At 28.3% G+C, this 13,720-nt stretch overlaps 2 protein-coding genes across 2 annotated transcripts; both read left to right on the top strand.

The window, feature by feature from the left end:
• Positions 1–14: 14 nt before the first annotated feature.
• LOC126902240 (ester hydrolase C11orf54 homolog) lies at positions 15–8,902 on the top strand. Its single transcript, XM_050679293.1, has 7 exons — positions 15–441; positions 5,615–5,713; positions 7,429–7,604; positions 7,806–7,970; positions 8,048–8,144; positions 8,207–8,373; positions 8,437–8,902. Exons 1-7 carry the CDS (start codon positions 339–341, stop codon positions 8,608–8,610), a joined length of 981 nt encoding a protein of 326 aa, XP_050535250.1. The 5' UTR covers positions 15–338; the 3' UTR covers positions 8,611–8,902.
• On the top strand, positions 439–4,464 carry LOC126902233 (endoplasmic reticulum transmembrane helix translocase). Its single transcript, XM_050679277.1, has one exon. It carries the CDS (start codon positions 509–511, stop codon positions 3,947–3,949), a length of 3,441 nt encoding a protein of 1,146 aa, XP_050535234.1. The 5' UTR covers positions 439–508; the 3' UTR covers positions 3,950–4,464.
• Positions 8,903–13,720: the final 4,818 nt, after the last annotated feature.

Genomic DNA, 13,720 nt, shown 5'->3' with positions numbered 1-13,720 from the left:
AAAGATCCGTGGCTTACAAATATGCCAAGTCTATATTATTAATTAATTTAAAAATCTCCATTTTTGAGGAGTATATATTGAATTGTTTTGAAGTACGTCAATTGTACACGTGTATTTTATAATAAATATTCATTATTCTATTTAATGAGTGTGGAAGATAATATAATCATATAATTTGAATTTGAATTTGGAGATAAAATTTGACCTTTTTCTACCTCTATTCTATCGGTGTTGCATAATTTGTCATTTCTACGTCAGAAGTTAGTTCAGCGTCTACTGTCAAATTAGTATTCAGTTTTACGTGCGACTTAAAGAAAAATTATCTATAATTATTTTTAATGTATAAGATGGCGGTAAGTTTGCCAGAAACTTTAAATATGAATGAATTACCTGTCAAGAAACTCAAACTTAATGTACCATCTCTGAATGAAATAAATGAAGGTATCATGTTTAATAGTCATTAAAAATTAACAATAATTTTAGCACACCTAACTTTAACAAAGTAATAATGGCATTGGACAATTTAATAAATTCAGTGTCATTGTACGTTCCACGTCATATTGTATTTCATGGAGCAATATTACCATTTGTCATTTTATATGCTGCATGGTCATATATTTATATTTTTACATCAGATTTTATTGATCTTTATTTCTTTGGTATTTTAACCATTGCAATTGCTCAAATATTGTGCTCTCTCTGTTGTTATTGGTCTGTATCATTCAGGTGTTTAGTATCTTGTAGATATGTATCTAATCCACATGAAGCTACATTAGTTAAAGTCATTCCAACTCCTAATAATGGATTTACTGAATTAGTGCTTTTAAAATCTTATAAGGATGAGAATAAAGATAAAGTGATATGGTTTAAGTACCAAGAAATTAAATATATATGGTGTGATGATAAAAAATATTTTCGCTCTGTAGAATTTCCTATTTCAAAAACTATATCTGAATATACAAATAGTAAAGGTTATGATTCTGATGAGCAACTTAGTAATGCTATTCAGCTGTATGGGCGCAACCAATTAAATATTCAATTACCTAAGTTCAATGATTTGTTCATTGAAAGAGCAACTGCTCCATTCTTTGTATTCCAAGTGTTTTGTATCACATTATGGTGTTTTGATAAATATTGGTATTATTCATTATTTACTTTAGCAATGTTAGTATTATTTGAGTGTACTTTAGTGAAACAACAACTTCGTAATATGGAAGAAATCCGTAATATGGGAAATAAGCCATTTTCATTAAATGTTTATCGTAATAAAAAATGGCATTCAATTCTCAGTGATGAATTAACTCCAGGTGATTTAGTTTCAGTTACACGTGCTTATAATGACCGCACTGTTCCGTGTGATATGATATTACTAAGAGGTTCATGTATTGTAGATGAAAGTTTACTTACTGGTGAATCAATACCACAGATGAAAGAACCAATTGAAAATATTGCTGACCACAGTAGAAATTTTGATTTTGAATCAGATAAGAAATTACACATTTTATTTAGTGGTACAAAAGTGGTGCAACATACTCCTCCTGCAAAAGCCACATCCAATATTCGTGCCCCTGATAATGGATGTATTGCATATGTTCTTCGAACAGGTTTCAATACATCTCAAGGAAATTTATTACAAACTATATTATTTGGAGTTAAACATGTTACAGCAAACAATATGGAAACATTAGCATTTATTTTATTTTTACTTATTTTTGCAATTGCTGCAGCTTCTTATTTATGGATTAAAGGAACAGAAGACCCAAATCGTAGTCGATATAAATTGTTCCTTGAATGTACACTTATACTTACATCTGTTATACCACCTGAGTTACCTGTAGAATTATCTTTGGCTGTAAATTCTTCAATTTTATCATTATCTAAACTTGGTATCTATTGCACAGAACCTTTCCGTATTCCATTTGCTGGCAAAGTCGAAATATGTTGTTTTGATAAAACTGGCACTTTAACAAAAGATGATTTAATTGTTGAAGGTATTGCTGGTATCGAAAAAGATATGGTTCCAATGAATGAGGCTCCAGAACATACTATTCAAGTTCTTGCGTCCTGTCATTCACTAGCTCAATTAGAGGAAACATTAGTTGGAGATCCTATTGAAAAAGCTGCATTAAATGCAATAAATTGGTCATTGTCAAAAAGTGATTTTATTATACCAAAAAAAGCTAAAATGGCACCTTTAAAAATATTTAATAGATTTTATTTTTCTTCTTCTCTTAAAAGAATGTCTGTCTTGGCTGCTTATAAATGTCTTAAAACTGATAATAAAACAATATATATTGCTAGTGTTAAAGGAGCTCCTGAAGTATTGAAATCAATGTTACAAACAATTCCAGAAAATTATGATAGTACTTATTTAGAATTAGCTGGTCGTGGAGCTAGAGTTCTTGCACTTGCAAGAAAAGAAATGATGGTTGATCCAAATAATTTAAAATCTTTAACACGTGATGAATTAGAATGTGATTTAATTTTTGTTGGTTTTGTTGTTGTTTCATGTCCGTTGAAACGTGATTCTCACAGTGTAATCAAAGAACTTTTGAACTCTTCTCACATGGTAACTATGATTACTGGAGATAATGCATTAACAGCTTGTTATGTAGCAAATGAACTGAACTTTACTAGATCTCCTAGTCATATTATTCTAACGTTAGCTGATACTAATGGTAAATGGAGTTGGGTGAGTGATAGTTATAAGATAGATGTACCATTGAGTGAAAGTTTGAAAGACTTAGTTGAATCTTATGACTTATGTTTAACGGGTGATGGTTTATCATACCTTGATCAGAATCATAATGATCTATTGAAAAAAATATTACCACATGTTTGCGTATTTGCTAGGGTTGCACCTAAAGAGAAAGAATTTATTGTAGTAACATTAAAAGAACTAGGATTTTCTACTTTGATGTGTGGGGATGGAACAAATGATGTTGGTGCATTAAAGCATGCTCATGTTGGTATTGCTCTACTAGCAGGTACTAAAGAAAAACTTAAAGTGAAACGAAATCCACATACTATTAAATCTAGAAAACCAGGAGAACATGTTGCAGACCAAATGAAAAGATTAATGAAAGAAATGGATGAAGAATCAGTTACTGTTGTTAAATCTGGAGATGCTAGTATTGCAGCGCCATTTACTAGTAAATATTCATCTGTAACTAGTGTTTGTCATGTCATAAAGCAAGGTCGCTGTACATTAGTTACAACATTACAAATGTTTAAAATTCTTGCATTGAATGCTTTAATTGCTGCTTATAGTCAATCTGTACTTTATGTTAAAGGTGTAAAATTTAGTGATTCTCAAGCAACATTACAAGGTTTATTATTGGCAGCATCTTTTTTGTTTATTTCAAGATCTAAACCATTAAAGGTTTTATCAAAAAAAAGACCACTTCCTAATATATTTAATGTTTATACTATTTCAACAGTATTATTACAATTTGTTATACATTTTATGAGCTTAGTATTCCTGGTTCAAGAAGCTGGACTACACTCTGAAGAAAATTCCAGAAACCATTCTCAAAATATAGATGATCTAGATTTAGTTAATATTAATCTAACGGATACAAATTCTACAAGTTTTAATATTGAAAGTGAATTTAAACCAAATGTTGTTAATAGTGCAGTTTTTATAATATCTATGGCATTACAAATTTTCACTTTTTCTATTAATTATAGAGGACGTCCTTTCATGGAAAATTTTATTGAAAATAAACCATTATTTTACAGTACTTTAGGCACTATTGCAATAATATTGAGTTTAAGTACTGGTTTTATTGATGGATTAAATGAACAATTTGAAATAGTTCAATTTCCTTACAATTTTCGAGTAATTTTAATTGGTGTTCTTTCATTGGATTTTATTGGTTCTTACATAATAGATCGAATTTGTTTATGGCTTTTTGGAGAAGGGAAATTTAAAAAAGCGACTATATAAAAAAACTTTTAGTTACAATGATATTTTAATATATATAAAATACAAAATATTTTATACTTTTATTACTCAGTTATTTGAGTAATAACTAATAAAATATATTACTATGCTTGTTAATGATTATGTATAAACACCAATGTAAATTGATACATTATTAAATTTTTGGATTTATTAATTTTTTTTTCTTTACCTCAGTGATAATAAAATTATTTAATAACATTTCAATTAATTTAATCTTTACTTTATAATTCTTTGTTGAATTAATTATTTAATACTGTGTAAATTAATTTAAAGTTTGAGTGTAAAAAAGTTATCAGTGTAATATATGTTTCAAATTGTATAACCAATTATTATACTATATAAATATTGTATATCAAAATATTGTGTGTTAATTTGTTTTATTTGTAAAATAAATTATTATTTATGTACATTTCATTTAATATTAAAATTAAATAAGCTAATGGTCCATAAAAACATAATATTATATTATTTAAATAATAACCTTATTATTGTTTGAATGAAGGTTGTTTTTCATGTAAAAAATAAATTATCGTTTAGTAGTTAATTATCACAAGATTTTAGTTTTTTAAGGTTGTTTTTCTCACAAACGAAAACAGATTATTTAGATTATAGAAAAAAAAAAGAATTTAAAAGTAACACAATTGTTTTAAATTATTTTAATTTCTAATGAGACAAAATTAAATATATTTAGATTTATATGTTTAATGTTCTAAATAGTACATTTAAGACTTTTTAAAAACAAGGAAAATGGGCCATTTTTTTTAAATAACATTTTTTATTTTCTAAATACGTTATAATTAATATCAAGAATATTAGCTAATAAACAAATATAAAATTAATAACTAACTGTTACGTCAATAATGTATACCCTTAAAATGGAACATACCTAGCTATGTAGTGTAAATGTTTATCCATAATTTATTGATATACGATCAATAATAGATTTAATCTAATATTGAGAATATATTACAGTGTCAATTTCGACATTTTTAAAATCATCATTTATAAATAAATTAATATTAAAAATATTTTTTTGATAGTCAGCCACTTTATTTAAGTTGGCTAAGCGATTTCCCTAAATTATAGAGAACGTACTCGATTCAGGTCGTACATAATTTGTTTATATTAACTATGTATACCTATTTTAAAAAAGCGATGAGTAAAAAAAAAAACATAATCAGACGTATTTTTCTCCTTATCTCTAAAAATAAAAGGAGCACTTCCTATAATAAGTACTGAAATATCAATAAATATTGCTATCTGTCGTTACTTATAAAAAATGAATATTATTTTTAAGTTAAAAAAATCTTCGTTTTCCCCAAAATCATTGAATATTACAAAACTAAAAGAAAATGAACATTTCAAATTACCTATAAAACTATTTATTTATTGTGAGTAAAAATAGGAATAAATATATTTTTAATTTATTTAATTGATAATAAATATTAATTTACAATTTTATTTTAAAAGATTTATTATTTTTTTTTATAAATTAAAAAATAAAATTTAAGTAAATATTATACATGAATTTAAAAATTATAATTTTGGCGTTCTTTTATAAATTTCATTAATTCAATTGAACTTATGAAAATATTATGAACTCTGAGAGTCAATAAATATTAAAGATATTGGGTTCTTTATTTTCAGTTATTTTGCCGGAGTTATCAAAAAATTTTGAAACTGTGAGCATTGAAATAGTACAATGTCCTGATCTAACACAACCGCCATTCTACTTGGCTGCAGAAGGTAAGAAATCATCAGTGGTGTATTGAAGGGGATAAAGGAAACGATTATCCCTCTACCGTACATCTTAAAAGTTATATTTTAGAGCAAACGACCTTTTTTTGATAAAAAAAAAAAATTGATTGTATCCATAAAATTGTTTAATAAGATGTAAGAAATACTAAAATATTGTTTTTTGGATCACTTTTAATTCACATAATTGTTAAAAAAGACGAAAAAAAATTAAAAATTGCTCACTAGTGTTGTTTTCTGCATTCGTTAACATTTGTGATGTTCAAAAAAAAAAAAAATTATAAACTTTAGCATTAAAATAAAATTAATTTAATAAAATATAAATTAATAAAAAATAATTCATCTTTTATCATCATATTTTTAGAAAAAGATGAAATTTAATTTTTCTACAAATTTTTTTTTTTTACTTCACCTATGAATTTGAGATAATTTAAGTTAATTATATATAGTTTTAAAAAATAAATAAACACTTGATATTCTTCTTCTTCTTTTTCCTCGCCTTAATCCCAACTACTTGGGGTCGGCCACCCTTATCTTAAACTTCTAATTGATATAATCTCCCACATCATTTACGCTCATATTAGCCGTTCTCATATCGAATTCAATTACAATCTTCCTTCTCTTTTTTGGTCTTCCTCTACCTCTTCTTCCTTCAACATTCATTTCTATAACTGTTCTTACAGCTTTCGTTTCCTCTCTCCTCATAACATGACTATACCATTTAAGTCTATTTTCTATCATCTTATCTAAAATTGACGTTACACCTACGTTTCCCTCTTATATGTTCGTTCCTTATCTTATCTTCTCTAGTAACTCCACTCATCCATATAAGCTACACTTATTCTCTGCTCTACTTTCTTTNCGTTACACCTACGTTTCCCTCTTATATGTTCGTTCCTTATCTTATCTTCTCTAGTAACTCCACTCATCCATCTAAGCTACACTTATTCTCTGCTCTACTTTCTTTTCAACCACCCAATACTCTGAACTATATATCATAGCTGGTCTTACTACAGTCATATAGAATTTACCTTTCAGCCTCATTGGAATTCTTTTATCAAACAGACACTTCTCTTCACTTTAACTATCCGCACTTAATCCCGTGTCTTACATCCTCATCAATACCACCGGTCTTTTGCACAACTGAAATAATTAAATAAAATCTAATTAATTTCTTAATAATATACTTATTAGTACTTCAAACAAACATTTTATTAATTTACATAATAATATTGAGTATTTTTAACAGATGATTTACAGAAGCGTATCTATTTAAGTAAATTACAAGCTCAACAAAACTTTGGTCGTCAAATGTTTATGAAATTTTACTTGTTATCAATATATTTTTTGCCCTAATTCTGAATATGTCCTAAATTGCCCTTAATTCATTAAAAACCTTTTTCGGAATAACTGTTTTTTTATTAATAAATTAAATTTATTGTTTTTGGTTGATATTTTTCATAACGGATCGAATAATGAAAATCAAACGCATATTAATTGGTGGTTAGAATTGAGTTATGAAAAAACTCATATCACCAAATATCCTCGCATTTGTTGATTTTAATAAAAAAAATTGAAAAGAACCAATATGAACTCCGTTAAGCTTTTATGCCTATTTCCTCCCCAATTATAGGTCATACATTATATAAAGATATAAATATTATATTATTATTATTATTTATTTACTATTTATTTTAATTTTTTAGGATTAAGCGGAAACGAAAACATAATTGATGTTGGAAGTCCTTCTTATTTGCTTCCATTAGTCAATAGAAATAAAGTTTATAATTTTAAAGATCTTAAACAAGTAACAGGATCTGATCCAATATTTATTATTGGGGCTGGTGCTGGTCCGTGGCCATATAGTGGTGTCAATTGTGAGGTGATTCTAGACTTCTATAATGACATAATATCATAAATGCAATTATAATGAAATTTTTGATGGTGCTAAATTAATTTTTTTCTTACCTAAAAATATTCGTATATAACAGTAAATGTAATTTTCTGAAATTTTGTCTCTTCCTAATTGCACTTATTTATAATAAAAAAAACATGTATGTATATTAATTTAAATATTCAATAGTTGGCCGGAAATGTTTATTCATCTTGTAACAATGTTATAAATGGTACGAGACTTGTTAAAGTAAATCCAAAAAATAAAAGTTATATTCTTGAAAAGTTACCTACCAATGAAACTAGATTTGCGTTGTTAGCTAATTACTACTCTAGCAACGGACTTAAAGGAGATGTTAGTATTATTGATATAATTATAAAATAATTATTATAAAAGAATATTTTATTCTGTTTTAAAATTTTTTTATTAAGGTTTTACGCATAGTATGTGAAAAACGTATAGGTTCATTGGATTTTGTTACTTCGATTAGACAAGCTTTATCAAAGTTTTATGGAAATCAAGCAGTTGGCACGTATACTTAAGTTATATATAAATATTAGGTTCAAGCTATAATTAGATAGTTTTATTAGGTTTAGGAGGAGTTATTTTAATGGAAAATGGTAAAGTAAATGTTCATGTTATGCCTGATTTTTCAAAAACGCCTATCAATTCAGACGATGATCTAAACAAATGGTTAAACTTTTTTGAAATTCCCACGCCATTAGTCGGCTTAGGATATCTTGTGTCACACGATCCAGTAATTCTTTTTATGGTCTTATGAATTATAGATAAATATAACCGATATATTTAATTTTTTTAGGGTTTAGATTTGAGACCACAGCATTTTCATTTGTTCAGTGAACACGGTGCAGGTGGTCATTATCATTACGACACACAACCAGCTACCATTAAGTACACTGCGTATTTGAATTTAGCAAAAAATCTGTACAGAGTTGATCAACCAATTGATGGTGTTTCATTTGGTAAAGATTAAACACTACTAAATAAAAGGATTACACATTCACAAATTATTTTATTTTGTTCAATATTAAATTTTGTATTAATACTAGATTTATTTTTATACCAAGTTAGATACAAGTATACCATTAGTTACTCGACATAAAAATATTTCCATGTGTGATATTATTACTATTTTTGTATTTTAATAATAATGTTTTATTTGATAAATATGAAACATAACAAGATCAATTAATCGTACAGTTTCAAATAATTTTATTAAAATTAAATTATAGTATTTTTCAATAGAATATAATTTTATTACATTATTATAGGGTTAACTTTATATTAGACTCCGCTCCAAATCCTAGGACTTAAATTCCTACTGGGAACATGTCCCAGAAGCATTGAATCCTATTGTCCGATTAATAGTGATTTTGAGTGAAGTATCTGGCTATGCCGGGCACGGTATGACTTTTGGAGGCAAGGTGACTAAGTAAAAATTTTATTATTAAACTAAAAATAGATAATGTACTTTTTATTTTATGTAAAAATAATTCAAGGTTGAAAAAACTCTTAAAATAACTAAATTTTTTCAATTTATGTGTGATTTCTCCTATATGAAATAACTTTTTATTTTCATTTATTTAAGTTTTTCAAATTTTTGGAGCGTTAAAAACAATATACGAATTTAAATTAATGTGATACTTGCCCAACGGCGACGATATAAAGTAAAATGTGACACTCGTATCAATAAAATTCAAATAACCGACATTAATTTGCAATTGATGATTTACATGACGATCATAAAACGCTTCGATATGTTTAGGTATTGATACTAAAACGATTTGTATGAGATGATAAAATTGTTTTTTTTTTTATGTGTTAATTTTCTATAATCATAGCGCGTAGAATTTATGTCTGATTTCAAATTTTTGAATTTCTTCACTTTCTTTATAACCTATATAGTATTTTTTTTATGGCGACTCACAATTACACATAATAAAAATAATTTATTCATTTTTTTTTTTTTTGGTAGTTATAGTTATATAATTTTTTTGCATTATTAGCTATGTAATATTTTTTAAGTATATCCCTTATGCCTTGTAAGGGTGTTTAACTTAATTTTTTTCATATAGGAACGCATATTTTGACTTCAATAATAAGTGTTGAGGTTTTATTTTAATAGTAAATGGTATTTGATTTTTTTTTAACATAACTATGTTCGTTATAAGTATAAAACTTTAAAGTTTCAAATTTTTTAATTAATATACATGTAAAATATACGAGGTATTACAAATACAGGTGGTTAATTAATTACAGGTTTAAACACATTCATAACAAGGTGGTTAATTGTTTTATTTTTATGAAGTCGCTATCATAGATACGGACCGTTTATTATCAATTAAAACTTTATCAATAGAAATGCTTTCTGTATCGCCAGGTGGTGTATTTATAAACTCACAAAAATGTGCCTTACTACCTTAATAATAATAAGTATTTCAAATGGATTAATTCTATTTGTATAAAAAATCAAAAATGATTATTCAACAAATTATAACAGCGTTATTGTAATATACAGTGTTCGCGTATTATAAACTATACTAATGGATTTTATGAGAAGAGGTACAATAAATATAGTTTAAAAAAACTAAAAAACACGCTTTTAAAGCACATTGAACTAAAAAGTTAAAAATAATTTTTAAAATAAGCGTAAAACAATAATGAACGAATAGTACTAGTATTATTGTGATAAAAGCGTCGGGCGCTCAATATACGAAAAATATAGCACAAAGCACCCACGCTTTTATCACAATAATACTAGTACTTTTCGTTCATTATTGTTTTACGCTTATTTTAAAAATTATTTTTAACTTTTTAGTTCGATGTTCTTTAAAAGCGTGTTTTTTAGTTTTTTTAAACTATATTTATGATTTTTTTAACACGCTTATATTAGTTTCACTTGTATGTTTGTTTGTTGTTTGTTGTTTGTTGTTTGTTGTTTGTCGTTTGTAAGTTTGTAACTCCACGCGGCACGTGTTATTATGTCGCGTATCCCGTCGTGTATGACCTTGAGACTATACTGTTGTAACGCATTCGCCCCACCCCGCTCACCTCTCGTAGAGAACAATATTTTCCAACCCGTAGACGCGCGCTTATCATCAATTATATATATATATATATAACAAATTTTTATTGTAATTGACACAGCCCCGCGTCGTTTTACGCCGCGGTGCAAAGTCCAGCAAGTGCCGCACGGCCGACGACGTCCCGCCGCTATACCGTAGTCTTCTTCCCATTGTCAAAATAACATCGTCAACAAACTGATCCGCACTCGCGCACCGTCGTCATCTACGCTGCTAACCTATTGACGCCCGAGGATCACGCCGGACATCGCGTCTTCGACGCCAGCAAAAGTGCCGCGATATTATGCGAAGATTATATATTCCTACCGCCACCGCTAATATATATATATATATATATATATATTAATATTTGTACGTATATACGTATATGTTAATATTCATTTATATATTCCTACAGCCGACGCCTCTGCTGCCGTATATGCCTCGTGTATAATGTTCCCTCCGCCATGCCCGCCCACATAAACACGGCTATACCTCATGCATGATACGTTTACGTACTTAAGTCCCTTTAAATATATATATATTCTAATTACTATTAAAACTTATATATTAATACACTTTATTCTCATTAAGAGATATGTAGTGTATTCATTCCGATTACGGAGGATGATTCTCGTATCGTTATTTTTCGTCACTACCTCCACGTTACGCGCCTGCTGCTTTCCTTGGATGTGGTAGCCGTTTCTTAGACTCCCTCTCCGGAATCGAACCCTTATTTCCCGTTACCCGTTACAACCATGATATTGATATTAACTACTATCATAACATGAAACTAAAAAGTGAAAAATAAATATAGTTTAAAAAAACTAAAAAACACGCTTTTAAAGCACATCGAACTAAAAAGTTAAAAATAATTTTTAAAATTAACTTAAAACAATAATGAACGAAAAATACTAGTATTATTGTGAAAAAAAGCGTGGGTGCTTTATGCCATATTTTTTGTATATTGAGCGCCCGACGCTTTTTTTCACAATAATACTAGTATTTTTCGTTCATTATTGTTTTAAGTTAATTTTAAAAATTATTTTTAACTTTTTAGTTCGATGTGCTTTAAAAGCGTGTTTTTTAGTTTTTTTAAACTATATTTATTTTTCACTTTTTAGTTTCATGTTATGATAGTAGTTAATATCAATATCATGGTTGTAACGGGTAACGGGAAATAAGGGTTCGATTCCGGAGAGGGAGTCTAAGAAACGGCTACCACATCCAAGGAAAGCAGCAGGCGCGTAACGTGGAGGTAGTGACGAAAAATAACGATACGAGAATCATCCTCCGTAATCGGAATGAATACACTACATATCTCTTAATGAGAATAAAGTGTATTAATATATAAGTTTTAATAGTAATTAGAATATATATATATTTAAAGGGACTTAAGTACGTAAACGTATCATGCATGAGGTATAGCCGTGTTTATGTGGGCGGGCATGGCGGAGGGAACATTATACACGAGGCATATACGGCAGCAGAGGCGTCGGCTGTAGGAATATATAAATGAATATTAATATATATATATATATAAATATTAATATTAGCGGTGGCGGTAGGAATATATAATCTTCGCATAATATCGCGGCACTTTTGCTGGCGTCGAAGACGCGATGTCCGGCGTGATCCTCGGGCGTCAATAGGTTAGCAGCGTAGATGACGACGGTGCGCGAGTGCGGATCAGTTTGTTGACGATGTTATTTTGACAATGGGAAGAAGACTACGGTATAGCGGCGGGACGTCGTCGGCCGTGCGGCACTTGCTGGACTTTGCACCGCGGCGTAAAACGACGCGGGGCTGTGTCAATTACAATAAAAATTTGTTATATATATATATATAATTGATGATAAGCGCGCGTCTACGGGTTGGAAAATATTGTTCTCTACGAGTGGTGAGCGGGGTGGGGCGAATGCGTTACAACAGTATAGTCTCAAGGTCATACACGACGGGATACGCGACATAATAACACGTGCCGCGTGGAGTTACAAACTTACAACATACAAACAACAAACAACATACAAGTGAAACTAATATAAGCGTCTTAATAAGCGTGTTAAAAAAGGTTATGTTTTCCATTTTCTATACATTAAAAATTATAGTTTCCCATAATAGCTTGTTTAATAATTACTAAAATAACCTAACATAATTTAGTTTACAATTAATTCTAGCTTCGATGCGAAGCTGAAAAGGTATTGGTTTTACTATGTGTTTTTTTTTTTGTGTCTGTTACCACTATTTTTCAGCTTTCACCTAACGGATTTCTTTCAACGATACGTCAAAAGATCACAAATCGTATATAGTCGAAGACATTACCCTCAAAAATTGAAAAAATTTCGCTCGTTCTACGTAAATGAGGGAAACCTCCAAAAAAATTACAAATTTAAAAATCGCTAATTTTTGAAATTTTTTTTCTTAAAACTGCCGTAACTTTTTCAAAAATGAACAATTTAATATAATTTTTTTTTACAGATGCTTGATGTTTTTACCTATCATTTAGTGTATTTTTTTTATAAATTTAACCCTTTACCTGCCCAAAAGGGGGGTTTAAAATGACAACTTTTTCACAAAAAATTAACTTTTGAAAGTGTTCCGAAAAGTGTGACACTTTTATGTATATCTTAAATTAAAGCTAATGTAATGTACTTTATTATGAAAAAAAAAAATGTCGGACTTTATTTTGTCTTCACGGTGAAATAGGCTACCAAATGCTATTTTTATGTGAAAATTCTCGATTTTATATTTTTACTTTAAAATGCTATAACTTAACTTATTGAAAAGTGTATGGATCAACACAATTTTTTTTATGAGAAATAATATTTTTTAACAATCCATTTTTTATTCGACATACTTTATCTTAATCAGGATATTAATAAGGAAATAGCAGATCATGTAGCTTTTGGAATAATCCACCAATTTTTTAAAATTTAACACTATCTAAAGATTTGCATGGATGCGTTTTTTTTTAGAGTGATTTTAATCACTGTCAGATATCATTATACTTGATCCAACTAT

This window comes from Daktulosphaira vitifoliae, unplaced genomic scaffold (genome assembly GCF_025091365.1).
Source record: "Daktulosphaira vitifoliae isolate Bord-2020 unplaced genomic scaffold, ASM2509136v1 Scaffold_3, whole genome shotgun sequence".
Lineage (NCBI taxonomy): Eukaryota > Metazoa > Arthropoda > Insecta > Hemiptera > Phylloxeridae > Daktulosphaira > Daktulosphaira vitifoliae.
The sequence above is the reverse complement of the archived record's forward strand: the minus strand, read 5'-3'. Positions and strand labels throughout refer to the sequence as shown.